This window comes from Merops nubicus, unplaced genomic scaffold (assembly GCF_000691845.1).
Source record: "Merops nubicus isolate BGI_N331 unplaced genomic scaffold, ASM69184v1 scaffold21097, whole genome shotgun sequence".
NCBI lineage: Eukaryota > Metazoa > Chordata > Aves > Coraciiformes > Meropidae > Merops > Merops nubicus.
Window position 1 is genome coordinate 25,722 of NW_008621252.1, and position 17,068 is coordinate 42,789.

The 17,068-nt window shown below is 38.5% G+C and overlaps 1 protein-coding gene across 1 annotated transcript in view; it reads right to left on the minus strand.

Moving 5' to 3' along the window:
- The window catches only part of ESCO1 (establishment of sister chromatid cohesion N-acetyltransferase 1), a 25,882-nt gene extending 10,888 nt beyond the window's left edge, over nt 1-14,994 (minus strand). Inside the window, exons 1-6 of the mRNA XM_008944420.1 lie at nt 14,889-14,994; nt 14,500-14,698; nt 12,335-13,715; nt 11,586-11,703; nt 10,201-10,264; nt 7,991-8,102 (exon numbers count right to left, since the gene is read on the minus strand). Of these exons, the coding sequence (XP_008942668.1) occupies nt 7,991-8,102; nt 10,201-10,264; nt 11,586-11,703; nt 12,335-13,715; nt 14,500-14,696 (1,872 nt within the window). The 5' untranslated portion in view covers nt 14,697-14,698; nt 14,889-14,994. The remainder of the gene's footprint in view (nt 1-7,990; nt 8,103-10,200; nt 10,265-11,585; nt 11,704-12,334; nt 13,716-14,499; nt 14,699-14,888) is intronic.
- Between the last annotated feature and the right edge of the window lie 2,074 nt (nt 14,995-17,068).

The following is a 17,068-nucleotide window of genomic DNA, read 5'->3' on the forward strand; positions in this document are numbered from 1 at the left end:
TGCTGCCTCTTTTGGTTGTGAACTGCTTTGAGGTGGGACAAAGGTGGGGCAGTTTTCCTGAATGTTTGGAAGGATATTACAAACCCCAAATATTTCAAGGTAATCAACTGTGACAGCCAGCAATACATGTGCAACAGTGTGTCACCATCTTCTAGGTTTTTACAAAAACCAAATATTTCAGTGTAATCAAATAGCATCATGGGGTTTTATCCCTCTCTTCATTGATTGAAAGCCTCATTTTACATACTCTCAGGACTTAAGACCCAGCTCTTAATTGGGAATAGCTAATTATGATGTTTGACATCCTATCTTAATTGCACAGGGTTCATAACTTTTATTTTTCAGACACTGGACACCCATGACCATTTAGGTTACCCTCCTACTCTACAAACCATTACCACAGCTAAGGGCACTACTGAGTACCTAGTGCTTTGCTATTTACTCATTAAAACAGTGTCATTAATTTGGAAGCATGATCAAATTAAGGATTCAGTGCCTAACAGAGTGAGGTGTCAGGTGCAGGGGGTGCCTTTTGCAAAGAGCAAAAGAATACCAGTTAGACTGAAGACTCTAGCCAAAAGGGTATGGTTTAAATTATGGCTTAAGGCTCAAATACACTTTTTTTAAACTACATTTAGAAATTTGAGTTTATGGAAGCAGCAATAAATGTCACTTTTAATCTATTTTAACAACTACCACAATTAGTAGAGAAACAATGTTACATTATGCTCCAAGCTAGGGTACTACATGAGCAGAAGACAGCTTGAGGGTGCTTTTTAACAAGAAACTGATCTGTGTGCACAAATTCAAAGTGCACAGTTTGCAAGAAAACAGATCATCTGAACTTAATTTTGCTTTCTAAAAGCTGAAAACACTGATAATAAAAAAGCCTGCTTTACAGAAGAAAGCATTCTGCAGTACCACAAGTGTTTATGAATTATTCCTTACTCCTTCCACCTTCAAAGATACCTTTAAGTACATCTAAGAGCCAGATGACAGCTCAGCTCCCTACACAACAGCAACTCATTTCCAGCAGTCACTGGTGCAACCTAAAATGGAGGTACCAGCTTCTTTCCAAGATGAGACTAAAGCTACAACTGGCCAGACACACTCAGAGTTGAACTTCTCTTTAGGAGCACGTGTATGGAATTCAGCCAGCCACAGAAGCTGAATCTGAGAAGTCATTGCTTCAATGGTACATCAATCTATACATTCCTACCACCCACTGAAGCAGAAACAGGAGTATATCCATTTTCTGAAGGAAAAAGGAAAGATGAACCCTGAGGTTAGATCTGCAGTCAGAACAAGATGAGTTTTCTGAAGGTATAAAAATTGAAACCAATACATTTTTTTTTTTAACCTGCAGGCTTCCTTTAAAGCAGCAATATAGTTCAAAACAAAGTAGCCACCAAAACATTCTGCATTTCAGAAGTTTACACATGAAAAATGAAAAAAGGCAGTTCAGCAGAAGCAGGAAGGTTGATGTATGGTGAGTATCCTAAGATGAATCAATCAAACCAGACTTTCCTATCTTGAGGATGGAGAACATGCCCTGTTATGTAAGGTAAGGGAAGTGAAGAGGGAACTACTTTGATGCTTGGAATAGACTTCAAAAAATAAGACACATAATCAGAAAATCAGCTACATAAAACAACACTTAAAATACTTAGCACATGTCAGTACTAAGTCTCATGAAACAACTTCTATTTGAGTGATCTAGAAGCTAAGGGTACTTGAGCTAAAATATCTGCTAGTTTCCTACCAAACTGTGATGAGGATACCCTCCAAGCTGTCAGGCTCCTCAGGCATCCCATCTTGCCTTGTACACAAGCTGTTCTGCAAGGCTCCAGGATCAGACTGTTCCCCTGGAACAGCACTATCATACTGTATTTTACAGCCTGATTTTCTTGGCTGTTGCTGCTATCAGTGGATTTGTGGTTTTGAGGGGATTTTTTGTTTGGATTTGGGTTTTTTTTTTTATATCACTAGTTTTATGTGCATTCCATTGTATCGATGGGCTACACACAGAGGTTAATATTAAAAATCTGTTACAGGAATTATCAGAAAAAATCCACACTGTAGTACCTAAAACAATCATTTTAAACCTGTAGCCCTACCAAAAGCTGACTATACATTTTAGCACGTACTTTACAGTATTCTGAGAGCAGAAAAGACAGCATTTTTGTGTAACTGAAGTACTACCTCAGCCACACCAGGGGACATAATGATTCAGAGAAAAAAAAACACAAACCAAACAAACCCAAATGGCCCCAGCTTTGTAAATTCAATGCAGACTACAACAACAAAAACCAACAGGACACACAAAATTAAGTCAGGAATTACAAAGAATGCATTTTTCTTCTTTAACAAAATACATACAGAATCTATTTTTAACCTGATATTTCACAGGCAAAAGTGAAAGGAGCATGTATCAAGAGGGGAAAAGTGCTCCCAAACAATAACACTGCATTAAAGGTTGCCAGTCCTTCCTAATGGGGAGGGAGCAACAACAACAAACCACCCAGGAACATCTTATGCACCACATAGGAGAGTAAATAAAAAACTGGGATTTTTGGGGAAAAAAAATTCTTCTCAGTAAACATCAGATACTGGGTACTGGAGGATAAACTGTTCACTTGTCACAACCAGAAAGAAAATTTAAGAGATTCGACTATCAGGACTTAGGGAAGTTTTTCAGAGCAGGATTTAAGTAAATGTGGGTTTACAAGCAGAATAATGTTACTCTATTTAAAACTGACTTTTCTAAAAAGATACTTTTATTTCCTAAGCAAATTCTACATGTGTAGATGGCAAATAAGCATTCCCAGCATCTCAGGCACTCCTCAATACCAGCACAGGATATGTGAGACCCACTGTTTCAAGGCTAGCTGCAATTGAATATTGTGACAACTCTGCCTTAATCTCCAGGTGGGTTTCTTAATTCTGTGTTAGACAGAAAGAAAAGTCTTACCAACATCTTCTCTGTGAAGGTGCATGTCTGCTGATCCTCCATATGTGGAATAAGGAGCCCTGCAAGCAAAAAAGGCATATGGTGCCTCTGTAGGAGATGAAAAGTGGCCCTTTTTTTCCCCTCTCTCTTCAGGCACAGATTAGGTCACCTCTTTCTTGATTACCTAATGTTAGTTAGAGGAAGATTATTTTTTCCTCTAGTCTTCTCATAGAACAAAGAATAAAACCCAGCCACAGAAACAGGCAGGCTGGAAAGGAAATACAAGAAGAACAGGAAGGAAAAACAAAGATTGTTGGGCTCTCCACATAAAATGAAAAGGTCAAAGAAAGCTATTCCAGTGAAAGATGCATTCAAGACTGAAGCTGATGGGAAGACCCCTCACTGATCAGGAGGATCAGAAGACATGACCCCACTCAGAAACAAGTTTCACTTAAAAATGAAGATTGTGGAATTTAGAAAAACACCCCAACCAACAACAAACCCCCATCACCAGTACCCATCTCTCTGAAATGCCATTTTAGCCAAGGGATATAAATCAACCTGAAACTTTCAGAACTAATCTAATCCTAATGTATTTGAAAAATTAAAATGGAGGGTCATTAACCATCATGAAGTGATCTCCTCACTGGTCATCAGTAACATGAAAAAAATACAAAGTTAAAAAACAAACCTGCACAATATTTACAACGGACAATTAATCCACTTTCAACCCATATAAAAACATAATTAAGGACTACTGGAGCATGTGTCCCAATGTGTGCTGGTTTTGGCTGGGATAAGGTTCATTGCTTTCCCAGCAGCTGCTCAGGTGCTGTGTTTTAGATCTGTGAGCAGGACAGTGCTCTTGCTGCACAGTGCTCACACAGCACATGGAGCTCTTCCCTGTTTCCCATCCCCTCCCAGCAGCCAGCAGGCTGGGGGCACACAGGAGCTGGGAGGGGACAGCCTGGACAGCTGACCAGCAGGGTGTTCCATACTATAATGCCATGCTGAGCAACAAGAGCTGGGGGAAAGAGGGAGGAAGAGGAGGATATTTGGAGTTAACAGTGTTACATGAGGAAGTCCTGCTTCCCTGGAGATGGCTCAACACCTGCAACCCCATGGGAAGCAGCAAATTCATTCTTTATTTTGCTTTGCTTGCCCACACACATTTTTTCCTTTATCTGTTAACACTGTTCTTATCTCAGCCCATGAGTTTTCTGCCCCATCCTGTTTCTTAGGAGGGAGTGAGTAGCTGCACAGTGTCTAGCTGCCTGCCAGTTAACCCACACCACAGTGTCAGTGGCCTTGGTGTCTGAATGTTTGTAGCAGGTCCCCACCTAACCTTATAAAACATTCTTCCCTTGAGGGCAAAGGACACCTGAATTTGATAGAAAAATCTGGGTTGCTGCACTGAAGTAGAAATGGAAAAGTGTTAAGATTTGTGTGGAAAGAAAGGAAGAGTGACTGCTCCCTCCCCAGCCACTTATGCAGCAACCAGTGCCTTGTTTACACTGGGCTTACAGTTAAGAGGCAGCACATAACTCATGTGAACACCAAAACACTGCCCAAAAGCCATCCTCCAGTTCTTCAGAGAAACTGCCAACCAGGCATTAGCAGTTTAAGGAAGCAAAACAGCTATGCAGCTTTCTTCAGCATCATAAGAAATCACTTCTGTAGAAAGAAATCCTTTCTGCAGAAAAAGAGATGATACTCTCCCCAGAGTGAGCCTAAATCTTCACACAACACTTCAAACACCATCCTAACCTGTCCCTGGTTTTTTAAGTTATTTGCAGCATTAGATTCCTTGCTGTTTTCAGCTGAAGTTCTATGCTCCAAAGAGACTTGCTTTTTAAGAAGTATGACTGCAAGCAAATCTGTCATCTTTTGTCTTAGATGTACCACCACAAAATGAAGATAATTTTATGATAGAAAGCTGCTCAGATAACTAGATGTGTACAAAGAAAGAGAATGCTGCAAGTACAGCTACCAAGTATTTATTTTACAAAAGGAAGTTGTATTACTTCACTTCTGTTACAGTCTTAAAGCTTGTTAAAGGTTATATTACTGAAGAAAAACAGAAAATTGCTCTATTCATTATAGCAATTATATGTGAGAAGAAGGAAAGTAAGATCTATCTTTAAGGATTAAATATAAAAATATAAATCATACTGTGGAAAAGAGACTAGATTTATAACACCCCACTAAATATAGCTTAGGAAACTCACAGGTTAGAATACACAGACAGTGTTGTAACATCCCAGACTATGAGCCTCAGAAACTCTAAAGGCAATTAAAGGACAGATGTCAAACAAATGCAAAACACTAGGAAAAGTCAATTGCAAAAAACCAGCAAAACAAAGGTGGTGTATCATGTGCTGGGTCAAACTAACCCTGGCTAGTTTTTCTGCTTCAGTTACTAAAAGAAAATATAATTCAGTACATAAAGATGGAATTGCTTGACAAACCTCCAAAAGAATCAGATCTCACAGTAGAAAGCCCAAAATGGCACCTTTCAAGCATTTCTTTTTTTTAAAAAAAAGTGTAACAAACTGCATGTTAAATGTTCCTTACTAAGAATAAAAACATGACTTCCCAACTTTACTCAAGGCAAAGAACAATAATGAAATTGCTTCACTTACACAATGCTCTAGAAACATGAAATAAAAATTATTTCTAGCTATTGACTATAAAATTTTTTTACAGACACTCTAAATGCTAATTTGAGTGATCTGAATGTGTGTAGTAACACTGCTCTATGTAGAGGAGAAATTTCAACCTCAACAGCTTTTAAAGCAAAATTAATCCTTCCCCTGTTCTCAGAGGATCATTACAAGAAGCCTGGACATTCACATTTAAGAAATTCATCCTGGTTTTGCAAACAGAGCTATTCATTACAAAAGGGACCTTATTTTGTTACATACACTTAATCCTCAATCTTTTGAGTACCCATATGAGCGAAGTCTGGTACTTTAGAAGTCAACATAGTGATTTTTCCCCTCCAGATGCTAGCACAAACTATTCTAGATGTAACTGTAGTCCTCCCCAAAAAAGGTCCTTTACCCAGTGTGCAAAGTCAACCAACTTGTACACAGGACTCGAGTCAGTTGCTTTATTTTGGTTCTGCAGAAAAGGCTGCTGGGAGATAAACCACAAACCCAGCACACTGCTGGCTCAAACAGCAGCAGTTCACACACAGGACAAATAACCAAGAAATGATGTATGATTTGGTACATGATTTTACAGCAGAAAGTTTGTATGCATGCTCCATCAGTTACCTAATTCATTATACTATTACCTAATCCACTATACTGGCATGGTCCTACATCTACATTTAAATTCTCCTCCTAGAGGTGTGGGGTTTAGTACTAAAATCACCACAGCACCTCGATATTTTTCTCTGGTTTGTGTAAGAAGCCATAACAAGGTATTATCTACAAATGTTGACAGAATTTTACTGCCTTTAGATACTGCTCTTGATTATTGTGTCTTGTTTCTGATTGTTTTAACTTTTGAGGTCATCCTGTCCTGCAGTCTTAAGGGCCTTCTGTTCTTGTTATCCTGGTTTCAGACCAGTTCCTGATATGCTCGTTCAGCCTCAGAGTTTTTAACTCTGTCCTTCTGACCATTATAGCTGTCTCATCTCCAACCTAACTAATGTTGAGGATAGTATTTTACAAAATGGCTTAAAATATCTGAGTTCCTCTACACATTCCAACAATGCTAAAAGCAGTTTTCCCACAGGTAAAAGATAACAGAGCACACTTTACCTAATGCTTTCTTAGTGAAATGACCTACAGGTATCACCAAAATGCCCTTTCAACACAATAAAAAGCCTACCCTGAACTGAAATCAAAGTGAATTAGATTTCTATGAAGTGCCAAAATACATTAGATATTATGAAGCTATTATTTACACATTTAAAGATTAAATGCAGTGCTCACTGGCATTTTCCAAAAATACAGAAAACAAACTAGTTCTCTCTCATTCTCCTCAGTGTTCTTCACTGATGGCCCAGTCTTTATACTCTAAAATTTCACTAGGTAACTTAAAATTTTTACTGTTGAACACCCAAGGGAAAAAATATATATTACTCTCTTAATAATTTGGGTTAAAGCCAAGAATGCTGTCAGCACAGACAATAAGTTGCAAAAAACCTCTTTCCTATGAATGCTGTAACAGGAGAGCTACACAACCTCTCTTCAGCAGCTAAGCAGAAAGTTGTGTCTTCTTGCCAAAGATCCTACAACTCTTCAGTCAAGCTCTATTACTGTATGAGCAAAAATAAGTTAGCTTACTATAGAACCCTCCTTCCTGACAGCCTGAATTCTGCTCTGTAGCTTCACAGCTCTAGCCTTTAACTTCTCAAGAATTATCTGGTATGTGGATTATTAGAAACACAAAACAAAACACAACCAAAAACTCCAACTGTTTCACCCTCCAGTCGTGTGATCCTACAAGATGGTAGAATTACTGTGTGTCACTCTTCCTTCCCATTTTGCATTTTCTTGTTTCAAAAGTGCTAGCTGCCCTTGGTAGCTAACAGCAAAAAGAACAAATAACCAAACTAGTATTGCTGTTTAAACGTGGTGACTATGAGAGCATCCACAGGAAAATCTGTCTCAGAACAAGGGACACTTGAATGATGTAGAAATAAATCTGTTGATACTAATTTTGCACACAATCTGCAGGATGAACCTTCACTAGAAATCTGAAACTTTAGCAAACTGGGATTTTGCACATAAGGGCAAAATCATTCTCCCTAAAACAACTGTATTTGTATCCAACAGACGTTCTATTAAAAAAAAAAAGCATAAATTTAAGAATAATCAGCTTTAAACATTAGTCTATCTGCCATCATTTTTGTACCAATGATGAATGACAATCCAGTACAAGTCCTTCTTTCCCAAATCACTTACAATGGTAACAGTAGTATGTATAAGGAATGATTTTTAGACAAGTCCATAAAAACACGTACTGCAAATTCAGAAGTAATTCCTTCAAGATGCTATAAGCCTTACTAAAAAGGTTATTACTTACTATGATCAGTTGCTTATCACCATCTTTTCCTGCTTCTTTTAACTTCTGAATATGTTCCTCAGGTGGTAGGCTACTGCATTTTGATGCTATTGAAGGATTTGACAATGGAACCCTTGAAATATAAATATATGTCATGTTAAAAAAGGGACTGCTTATACATCTAAGCCTAGATACTCAAAGCTCCTGTGACTAGCATAAACTAAACTTTAATCAGATGCAAATCCAAGTTAATTACCCAAAACACAGTCCTATGTATTTTACTTTGTAATTCAAATGGAAAAATAAGGAAATGAAAGGATTAGATTAACCAAAAAATACTGTTTCTGACTAGTCTAGTTACAAAATTTTTGTGTGTGTGGATAAAAATTTAAATATTACATTTCTATAATCAGGTGGGGTAGGTTAGTCACACCCATTAACCCAAGCATTCAAGTGAGCCATTTTCAGAGTGTGGCTGATGGTGCCTAATGCTATATATTTCCTACATAAGCTTTAGGTTCCTAGTTTTAGGTATCACACACCAGGCTGCTAAAGCAGACCAGGTAACTTTTCCCACAAATTTAGGTGGGCAATAGAAACCAGGTGTCATAAACTTCTCAAGTTCAATTCAAACTTATTCTCTTCTGATGGCTGGCAGCAAAGAGGACCTGGGGAATAAATGGATGGATATCACTAGAATTTCACTCAGTTTAAGTTTCCCCTGGTCACGACTGAAAGAAACACTGGAAAGTCCTAGAATACATCAACAACAAAGTTACTCTATGAACTTGCTACTTTATTCAGGGGAGAAATTACATTAATTCCAGATCTGTTTAAAATTCGTGGAGATCACCCAAACGAAACACACAAAAATATTGGTACTTCAACTAGGTATTTACATATTTTCTGTTTCTGAGCAAGCTAAGGACACAGGGCCAAAGACTTAATGGTAGCAGCTGCTGGAGTACATGTAGTAGGTTGATTCAATGAGCTTTCTCACAAATAACAACTCTTGCCAGACATTTTGAAACCAGCATTTTTCTGTGCTAAATCACAGCTATTTTTTTGATTCCAGTCACGTGCCCCAAAACTTGCATTAAGTAGCTACTTGATGAGTTGTCTTTTCCCACTGCAACCTCTTCTTACAAAGCCCTGAAGAGAGCTGTGCTGTAGATATGCACGTTACTGCATGTCACAGCAGGAGTGCCACAGCAAGAATGATGGCTTAAATCTCACATAGTGTATGGAAAGGAGGGTAAGAAAGCTCAATATAAACCTTAATAAATCTGAGTAGATACCATAAAGCTGTTTGGCAGTTAAGAATAAACAGGGGAAAAAAAAAAGAAGTGATTTTAATATTTATTGAAAAAAATCTAAAAATCATCATTGAACTAGTTTTACACCTCCCTTACCACCCATCTTCTGTGAAATTCCATAGTAGTAGAGTTTTTCAATTTGTAGAAAAGGGCTGGTTAGCCAGAATTGTTTATCTGGCCTCAAAGAGATGTACTGAAAACAAACTTCTAACTTCCATTACAAGTACAAAAAACAGTGTCAGCAGCCACTGTGCCAACCATGCTGCTGTTAAAGGTATGGGCTACAGAGAAATTACTGTCTTTAGCTTGTCACCAGCTAAAACCAGAGATTATGTCAGAATAGTTCAAAAATTACTACAATCAACATGATCAAGGATAAAACACAAATTTGAACTCTTAGTAGTACGAATAATTTGGTTAGCAGTTAGAACACACTTTTTTTTATATGGCAGCTGACACCTTCATTTCACAGCAATCACAAAGTAATCTCAAGTTAAAACCTCTCTTCCCTACCCAAAAAGATTTCATATATACAAGACTCCCATGATTTATGGATTAGAAAACTCCTCCAGAAGTTAAATAATTCACTAAGTGAAAATCATGTTGTAAACCCTGGTTACCATCTGATTTGAGGAAGAGATATTAGAAATGTTTTCCCAACTCATAACATTCTGATAAATTCTACTTTTAAAAATAAATGTGCAGCTATAAATACCTTTTATAATAATTTTCTTGACAAAATAAAAACATGTCATCTTAACTGGGTAATACAAAAGCCTACTTTTTATGAGGGACAAGTCACTTATCTGAAATAGAAAGCTGAGTCTGGGAGACAATAGAACAGTTAGTCTCACAATAAAACCTCTCAAATCCATGCAAGGTTACTTTAATTTCACAACATATCAAGTACCATACCTGTTCTCAGTTTCAGAAGTTTGATTTGTAAGTGAAGTTTGTGTCAGCTGCTTGGGAGCCACATCTAAAATGAATCAAAGATTACAACTTTATTATAAACTTCTTAGTTCCAAAGGAAATTAGAGCTACACAAACAGCAATTTGCAAAAATGTATTCAAGACAATGCTGCAATTGTTCAAAGGCCAATAAAAAAAAGATGCAACCTTGAGGCAGGATTTGATTTCCTCCACATATACTTAAAAAAATACACTGTTTTCTTCAACATTTCCACAGCAGCTCTGCAGAGCAGTTTGCCAGCAGCTAAACAAGGCCAGCAGTGAAACTATGTAGGAGTTTACATCTGTTTGAAGTGCCACCCATAGAAACAGCACCATGCAGAGTATTAAGATCCATAAGTGTATCATATGCCCTCACCTAAGGCGTGCTCTATAACACTTAAAGAAAAGAAGCAACCAAGAATAGCAAAACAAAGAAAGAAAAAAACCCCACATTTTTTACATTCTCTACTAGTACAATTAAGAGCACTTTTCCCTTCAAAAATACCCTACAGCAGCAGGAGAAAAAAGCCTATTTGGTAAAGCTAAAAAGTTGAACAATGAAGTCAAAATCAGGTTCAGATTTAAAACAAGAACAAAAAACTCAAGCCAAAACAAAAGCCTCAACAAAACAAAAGTCCAAAAGCAAAGGAATGAAATCTCAAGAGTTCAGCTAATGAAGAGATGATGTTAGTGATTCATCAATAATATTTCTTAGTCAAATGTACTTGAGTGAAAACATTCACATCACACCCATCATAAGGTTTGACAAGCTGCATTCACAGGCTGGTAAGTAAAAACTATATAACAAAAACAGGGGAGTGATTACTCAGTAGTCTTGTCAAGATCAAGTAGAACAAATTCAGAGGAAGAAATGTGGATACTTCTTCAAAGGAAATGGTAAGCAACAGAGAATCCTTACAAGAAACCCATTCAAGAGAAGACCTCAAATAAATATGGATGTTTTACTACTTTATAACATGGAAAAGGAAAGGATTTGGTTGGGGGACCTTCTGTTTGTTTGAAAAGCTTTCACTTCACTTTTCTTCAAATGGAGCACATTCAAGCATTAAAATACTCATGCACAGAGCAAAAATATGCACTAAAAGTGGAGCTGGGTAGAAACAGAGACATTTCCCTCTCACTGCTCAGCCCAGAGATTAAAGGACATTGACTGCCAGTAAAGTGGCCATGGGTGTGACACAAAAGATCTGTGAAGACCCTGGTGAACAGCTGCAATACCAGAAGGATTGCACCAAATTACCTCATTCTGTGAAATGCTCCTCTAAAAAGAAGACTTATGCTTCCCATATAATTGGTCAGAAGAAGAGAAAAAACTAGTAGTAAACAGTTACCTTGATGTTCACCTTCTCCAGGTTCTTTTTTTAATTGTTTTGGTGGTTTAGGAGCTGTAACACGCTCTACTGGAGAAACTTCTGGACTTGATTCCAAACATAATTGGAAGTTCTAAACAAAACAGAAAACAAGTAAAAACTCCAAACTAATGCCTCTAACCTATTAACAAAATTAGTGAGTTAATTAGTATCTTAGAATACAGCATCAGGTTTCCAATTCCTACGTTGCTTTAAGCAAAGAGGATGCAATTGATCAGCTAGTCCATGTTGAAGCTTGTGGTATTAATTTTGAAAAAAAAATAATTTTGTTTTATATATAAGCTTGTAAAATAGTTCCTGTAGAACACTTTTGTCTTTAAAATCTTAAATTTCAATAGAAGCTTATTCAGATAGAGAACACTTGCCCCCTCTCACTTCTTTTAACACCTTTTCAGAACAGAAAACTTCAAGTCATCAAAAAGGGTCCGTATGAATCTGTACAACCTCCAGCTCCAGCAGGAAATTTTACTGCTCAACACTGAGTTAACTGCAGAACCTAAAAGGATGGAACAGATTCATCTTCCAGCTCACCATCATCCCATCTATGACACAGCACCAGTAAAGGATCTTTAATACATTCGGAAATTTTAAGTTACTGCAAAATGAAGTCATTGTTACAACACATTTTCTGAGGATGGCCTTCTCAGCAAAGAGAACACACTCCGAACCCCCTCCCACCACACACCACAATTACACTGAGTTACCTCCTCTGTGCTCCCCTCACACGCGTGTTTTGTCACATTCTGCACCAAGCCGTTTTCTGCACCTCTCTTTGTGGGCTGCTTCATTTCTAATGTCACTTCTTTTGTGCCAGCACTTTCAGAGAAAGGCTCCGACTTCTCCTGCACACCAGTTGCACTTTCATCCTCAGAGAGTCCCATCACTGACAGCTTGCCTTGTGCCTCCAAAAGCTCTGCTTCTGTAGCTGTCTGACTTGCCTCTGAAACTTCAGGGTAATCTTTCAACAAAGAAAGCTTGGGGACATTTGCAGAGTGTAAGCTGCTTTGCTTCACATTACTAGCTTTCAGTAACTTAATTTTGGTCCATTTAGAGTTTTTGTTTGAGGAGTTATTTCTACCATTCAGGGTGCACTTGACAGGCATTCCTTTTTTGCTAGGGAAAAAGCGCTTGCACTGAGTACTCTGAGTGGGTTCTTTCTGAGTGAGCATTTCACCCTGTGGAGGCTGCACTTCAGCAAGCTTCTCTGCAGGTTTGCTGGGCTCAGCACTAGGGGAATCTTTTTTCACCTCCACGGTATCCGATTCAATCTCACCTGCGATTTCTTCACAGAGTTCAAGGATGCTTACCCTTTTGGATCTTGCATTGCTCTCTGCTTGATCAGTCACGTTTGTTTCACTTACAGATGGCTGTGAAGTGTTTTTTGGTTTTGGACTGGTTTTTACATTCTGATGTATTTGTTTTTCCTTAGATGCTGTCTTCGAATTTGGCTTAGGAGAATCTGTCTCCACTGTCTTTGTGTTGCTAGGAATAGGAGATTGTGACAGAGATACAGGGTCCATTTGGTCTTTCTTGACTTCCTCAAGGCTTTCATCAGGACACGATGACGACCCTTGAGGGTTCTGTTGAAAGCTGTTGGAACTACCATTTTTACTGTCTGCTTTACATTTTTTCTCTTTCAGAGAGCTGGTCACTTCTACACGTATTTCCTTGTCCTCTTTTGTGGTGTTTGGGGCTTTTTTTGTCATTTTCTGCTCTTTTTTCTCCCCAGCAGATTTAAGCACTTTTGCTGCAACACTGTGAGAGTGTCTTTTTGCCTGGCTACTTTGCTTGACTTCCAGAGCTTTTTCTTCTCTAACTTCTCTGCTGCGCAGGGATCTTGCTGGTTCCTGTACATGTGTTAACTGCTGCAGTCTCTGTGATCTCCTCATTACTGGCTCACTTGATGCAGTTATGCATGTTGACTTAGGAATGTCTTGCACAGATTTTTGCTGGCATACCTCCTTATTTTTTGCAGGTTTAGGCTGCTGTGGGGCCTTTTTGTCCAGTACTGTTTTATGACTCGAGTTGAGTGCTGATGATCTCGTAGTCATGCGTGCTCCTACTTCAGGTTCATTTGTGCTGTCACTGAAACATGCAAAATATTATTTTTTCACAGCATCCAGAAAGTAGAATTTGCCATAAGACTCTTTTCATTCCTGTTAACATCTTCCTCTTTTTATTTTCTTTTTAAAAACACTAGATGTTACACCCTCACTACTTTTAGAATTTTCTTTAGAATCATTCTAAAAAGACTTCATTTCCACCTGGTTACTCTTAAGTCACAGAACGGCTCAGTCTGAAGGGACCCTAGAGATCATGTAGTCCAACCTCCCACCTCTCAACTAGACTAGGCTGCTCAAGGTCTCATCTAACCTGGCCTTGAACCCTTCAAGGAGGACCCATCCATCCACAGCCTCTCTGAGCAATCTATTCCAGAGTTTCACCACCCTTGTACTGAAGAATTTCTAAGATCCAGTCTCAAGTGTAGTACATAATGTTTTTTAGAAATGGCAAGACTGAACTATGAACCCCATGTGAATGCTTTTTAGCATCTCTAGTAGATTTTAATTGTTGACATTTGTGGCTTTCAAATAAAGTATTTGCTTATATAGTATTAGACTTATCTTTGCTTCAGAAACTCTTCCTTTCAGAAAGGAAGTCTTTTTGGATTTCAAGACATCAACACAGTTCCAAAGGAAGATCACATAAGCAGATATCATACTTCATGATTTAAGGCTGACCTTCCCACTAGCACTATTTAAATATTTAGCTGTATCTTTAACTCAAATAAATTACTACAGAAACAATCTAAGCAGAATGAAGACCTCAAAGATAACCTAGAACAATGACTTATTGTTTTGGCACTGACCTGTGTGAGCTGACAGAGGTTTTAAGTACAGTTTTATCCTGCACTGCACAGTGATTAGGCTTCGATTTATTTGAAGCATGTTTTGAATCTGACACCTCCCTTTCCTTCTTCGCCAGCGCTGGTTTGCTGTTCTTGTCCAGCTTGGGACGTTTAGCAGAAGGCTCCACTAACACAGACTTCCTTTTCTGAGCTGCCATTTCTGTGAAACACAATAAATGATTCAGCCTGTAGAGTCTTTGTTACAGTGTCAGTTCATATAACCAAAGATTTGCCTGTTTTACAAAACAAGGTAACTAGTATACACTTTTCCTACTACAAGCAGATCACGCTGTGATCAGCAAGCAAATCATCAAAACAATCTTAAATCAAATTACATTTATTTTACTTACAGGTTTTTACAAGAGGGAATCGATGTTTAGGCCAAAGTAACTTATCAAGGTGTGCCAAGAGCATTCCTTATGCATATGCTTATGAACAGGACGTTTCAAGCCACCTATGAAGGACATAAAATGTTCATGCAGTAAGCACTTAATTTAACTTCCTTTTCAGACTCCAAATTTGGCATTCTCATCCTCTTCCATCCCTTCAAACAATGCTTAGCTTTAAAGTTTCTTTGATAATCAATAAATTAAAAAAAATATATCTATACACAGATTTTATTTCCATACCCAACAGTTTTTGTCATTTCACTGTCTTATTGCCTTGTGGAAGGTGGCAAATAATGATGCCATTTGAAAGGAAGTTTTGCATTTTTCCAGAAAGTTGCATGCTGCTCTTTCACAGCCCACAAAAAAAAGTGGGGCTGCTGTCAGTCCTGTGCCTCACAGCAGCAGTGAGGAACTCCACCGAGCTCTGTGGTTGCTGCTGCAGAACTTCACATCAGCAACTACCTAGAACTGTTTCTCCTAATATGACTCAAGCTACAAATCAGAGACAGAAAGCCTAGAAGGAAGCATTATTTGAGACATTTGCCTTGGGCAGTTAAAGATGATGTCTTCATGAGAACTGAGATGTTAACAATGCAGAATTTAAGCTGCACAAGAGTATGGAACCTAGCAGAGATCCTCAGTAAAAGGTCTTCACAGATTCAGCTGATCATATCTTTCACATCTATTTGTGGCTTCTGAAACTATTAAGTTTTTTTTTTTTTACTCAAAACCACTATTTACTGGCAGACTCAGTGCTCAGAACTCACATAAAACCTTTTGAGGGAAAAAGTTACCTATTAACTTTTGCCATTCACAGACTGACAAAGAAATATTTCCATAGCAAAATTAATGTTACCTTTCAAACCTTAACTAATATGATGTTAAATTTGAGTGATTCTAAGGTCAAACAGGTTTCAAGTTCCCAGATGTATAATATAGACCAGATACTTTTATTTAATTACAACTACAGTCAAGCCTTCCAGTATTGACAAATGCGTGTATTTCTCTAACAGTTTGAAAGATACTTACATTAACCCCCTTCTAATAATTATTAATTTTCCAAAAGGAAAGAGTAAAGAGCTGTACTTTTTTATTCATATTTTAAATAGCCCTTAACCCCATTTTCATTTATCCACTCTTTTATGAAGACACTTCTAACCAGGAAGACCAATAGCTCAAATCAGACACCTGAGCTGTCCTCTGACTTTCTCCTTTGAAGAAGCTGCATGACCAGTGACTCATATTTGAGACAGAATTAACGAATACATCCAGAGAAGAAATCTCTAATAGCACTTTTTGTAGTGTTATTTCCATGTGTCTCCCTAAGGAATGAGTAACAGAATTTGTATTCCTTACTCCTGACAGCTCATGAGCTCCAGGACACATGGCAAGGCGACAGGTTTCCACTAGTCAAAGGTTACCCAGCAGAGCTGCAGCACAGCCACTCACCCTGAAAGCAACAGCTCTAGTTGCTGATTAAGTCTTTGGTCTTACATCCTTTTAATTTAGAGCACTACACTCAGTCTCAGAATTTGAGAGCTCTGTGACACATACTGTATACACCTAGACTTTTCTGGTTTTTTTCCAGATGTATAGAGACATCACTGTCACTCTCAGCCACATGACCTGGCATACTCAGGAAAAACTTTCAAGTACAAGCCAGAAAGTATAATCCTTTCCTCCCTGGTACTGCTTCCCAGGACACTGACAAATGCACCCTAATCCCGGAAATGTAAATAGCTCGTTTAATAATTTCTTTCCTACTAATATTTTGCATAGCATAGCAAGGACTTTTCAACATTCAAGAACTGGCAGTTTCTGCCCTTAAGTCCCCTCTAGTAAAAGCCAGATTATGGAAAGAAGAAAGATACAGAAATACAAGAACAAACTCCACAACAATCAAAGATTCTGGCGCAAGAAGTAGAAGAAAAACAGAAGCACGCAACTTCCACACTCCCAAGTCCTTGAAGCAGGGTCGAGCCCTTGGTCTCTGCTGAGACAGGGAGCCCAGCCGCCTGTCAGAGCCTCCCCCACGACAGAGCCCCGCAGCCCCCGCGCCCGAACGCCCAGCCGAGACCCACGGAGGCACTCCAGAGGAAGGAGGAAGAGGGAAGGCCTCCAAGCGCGGCCCAGCGCCGCCC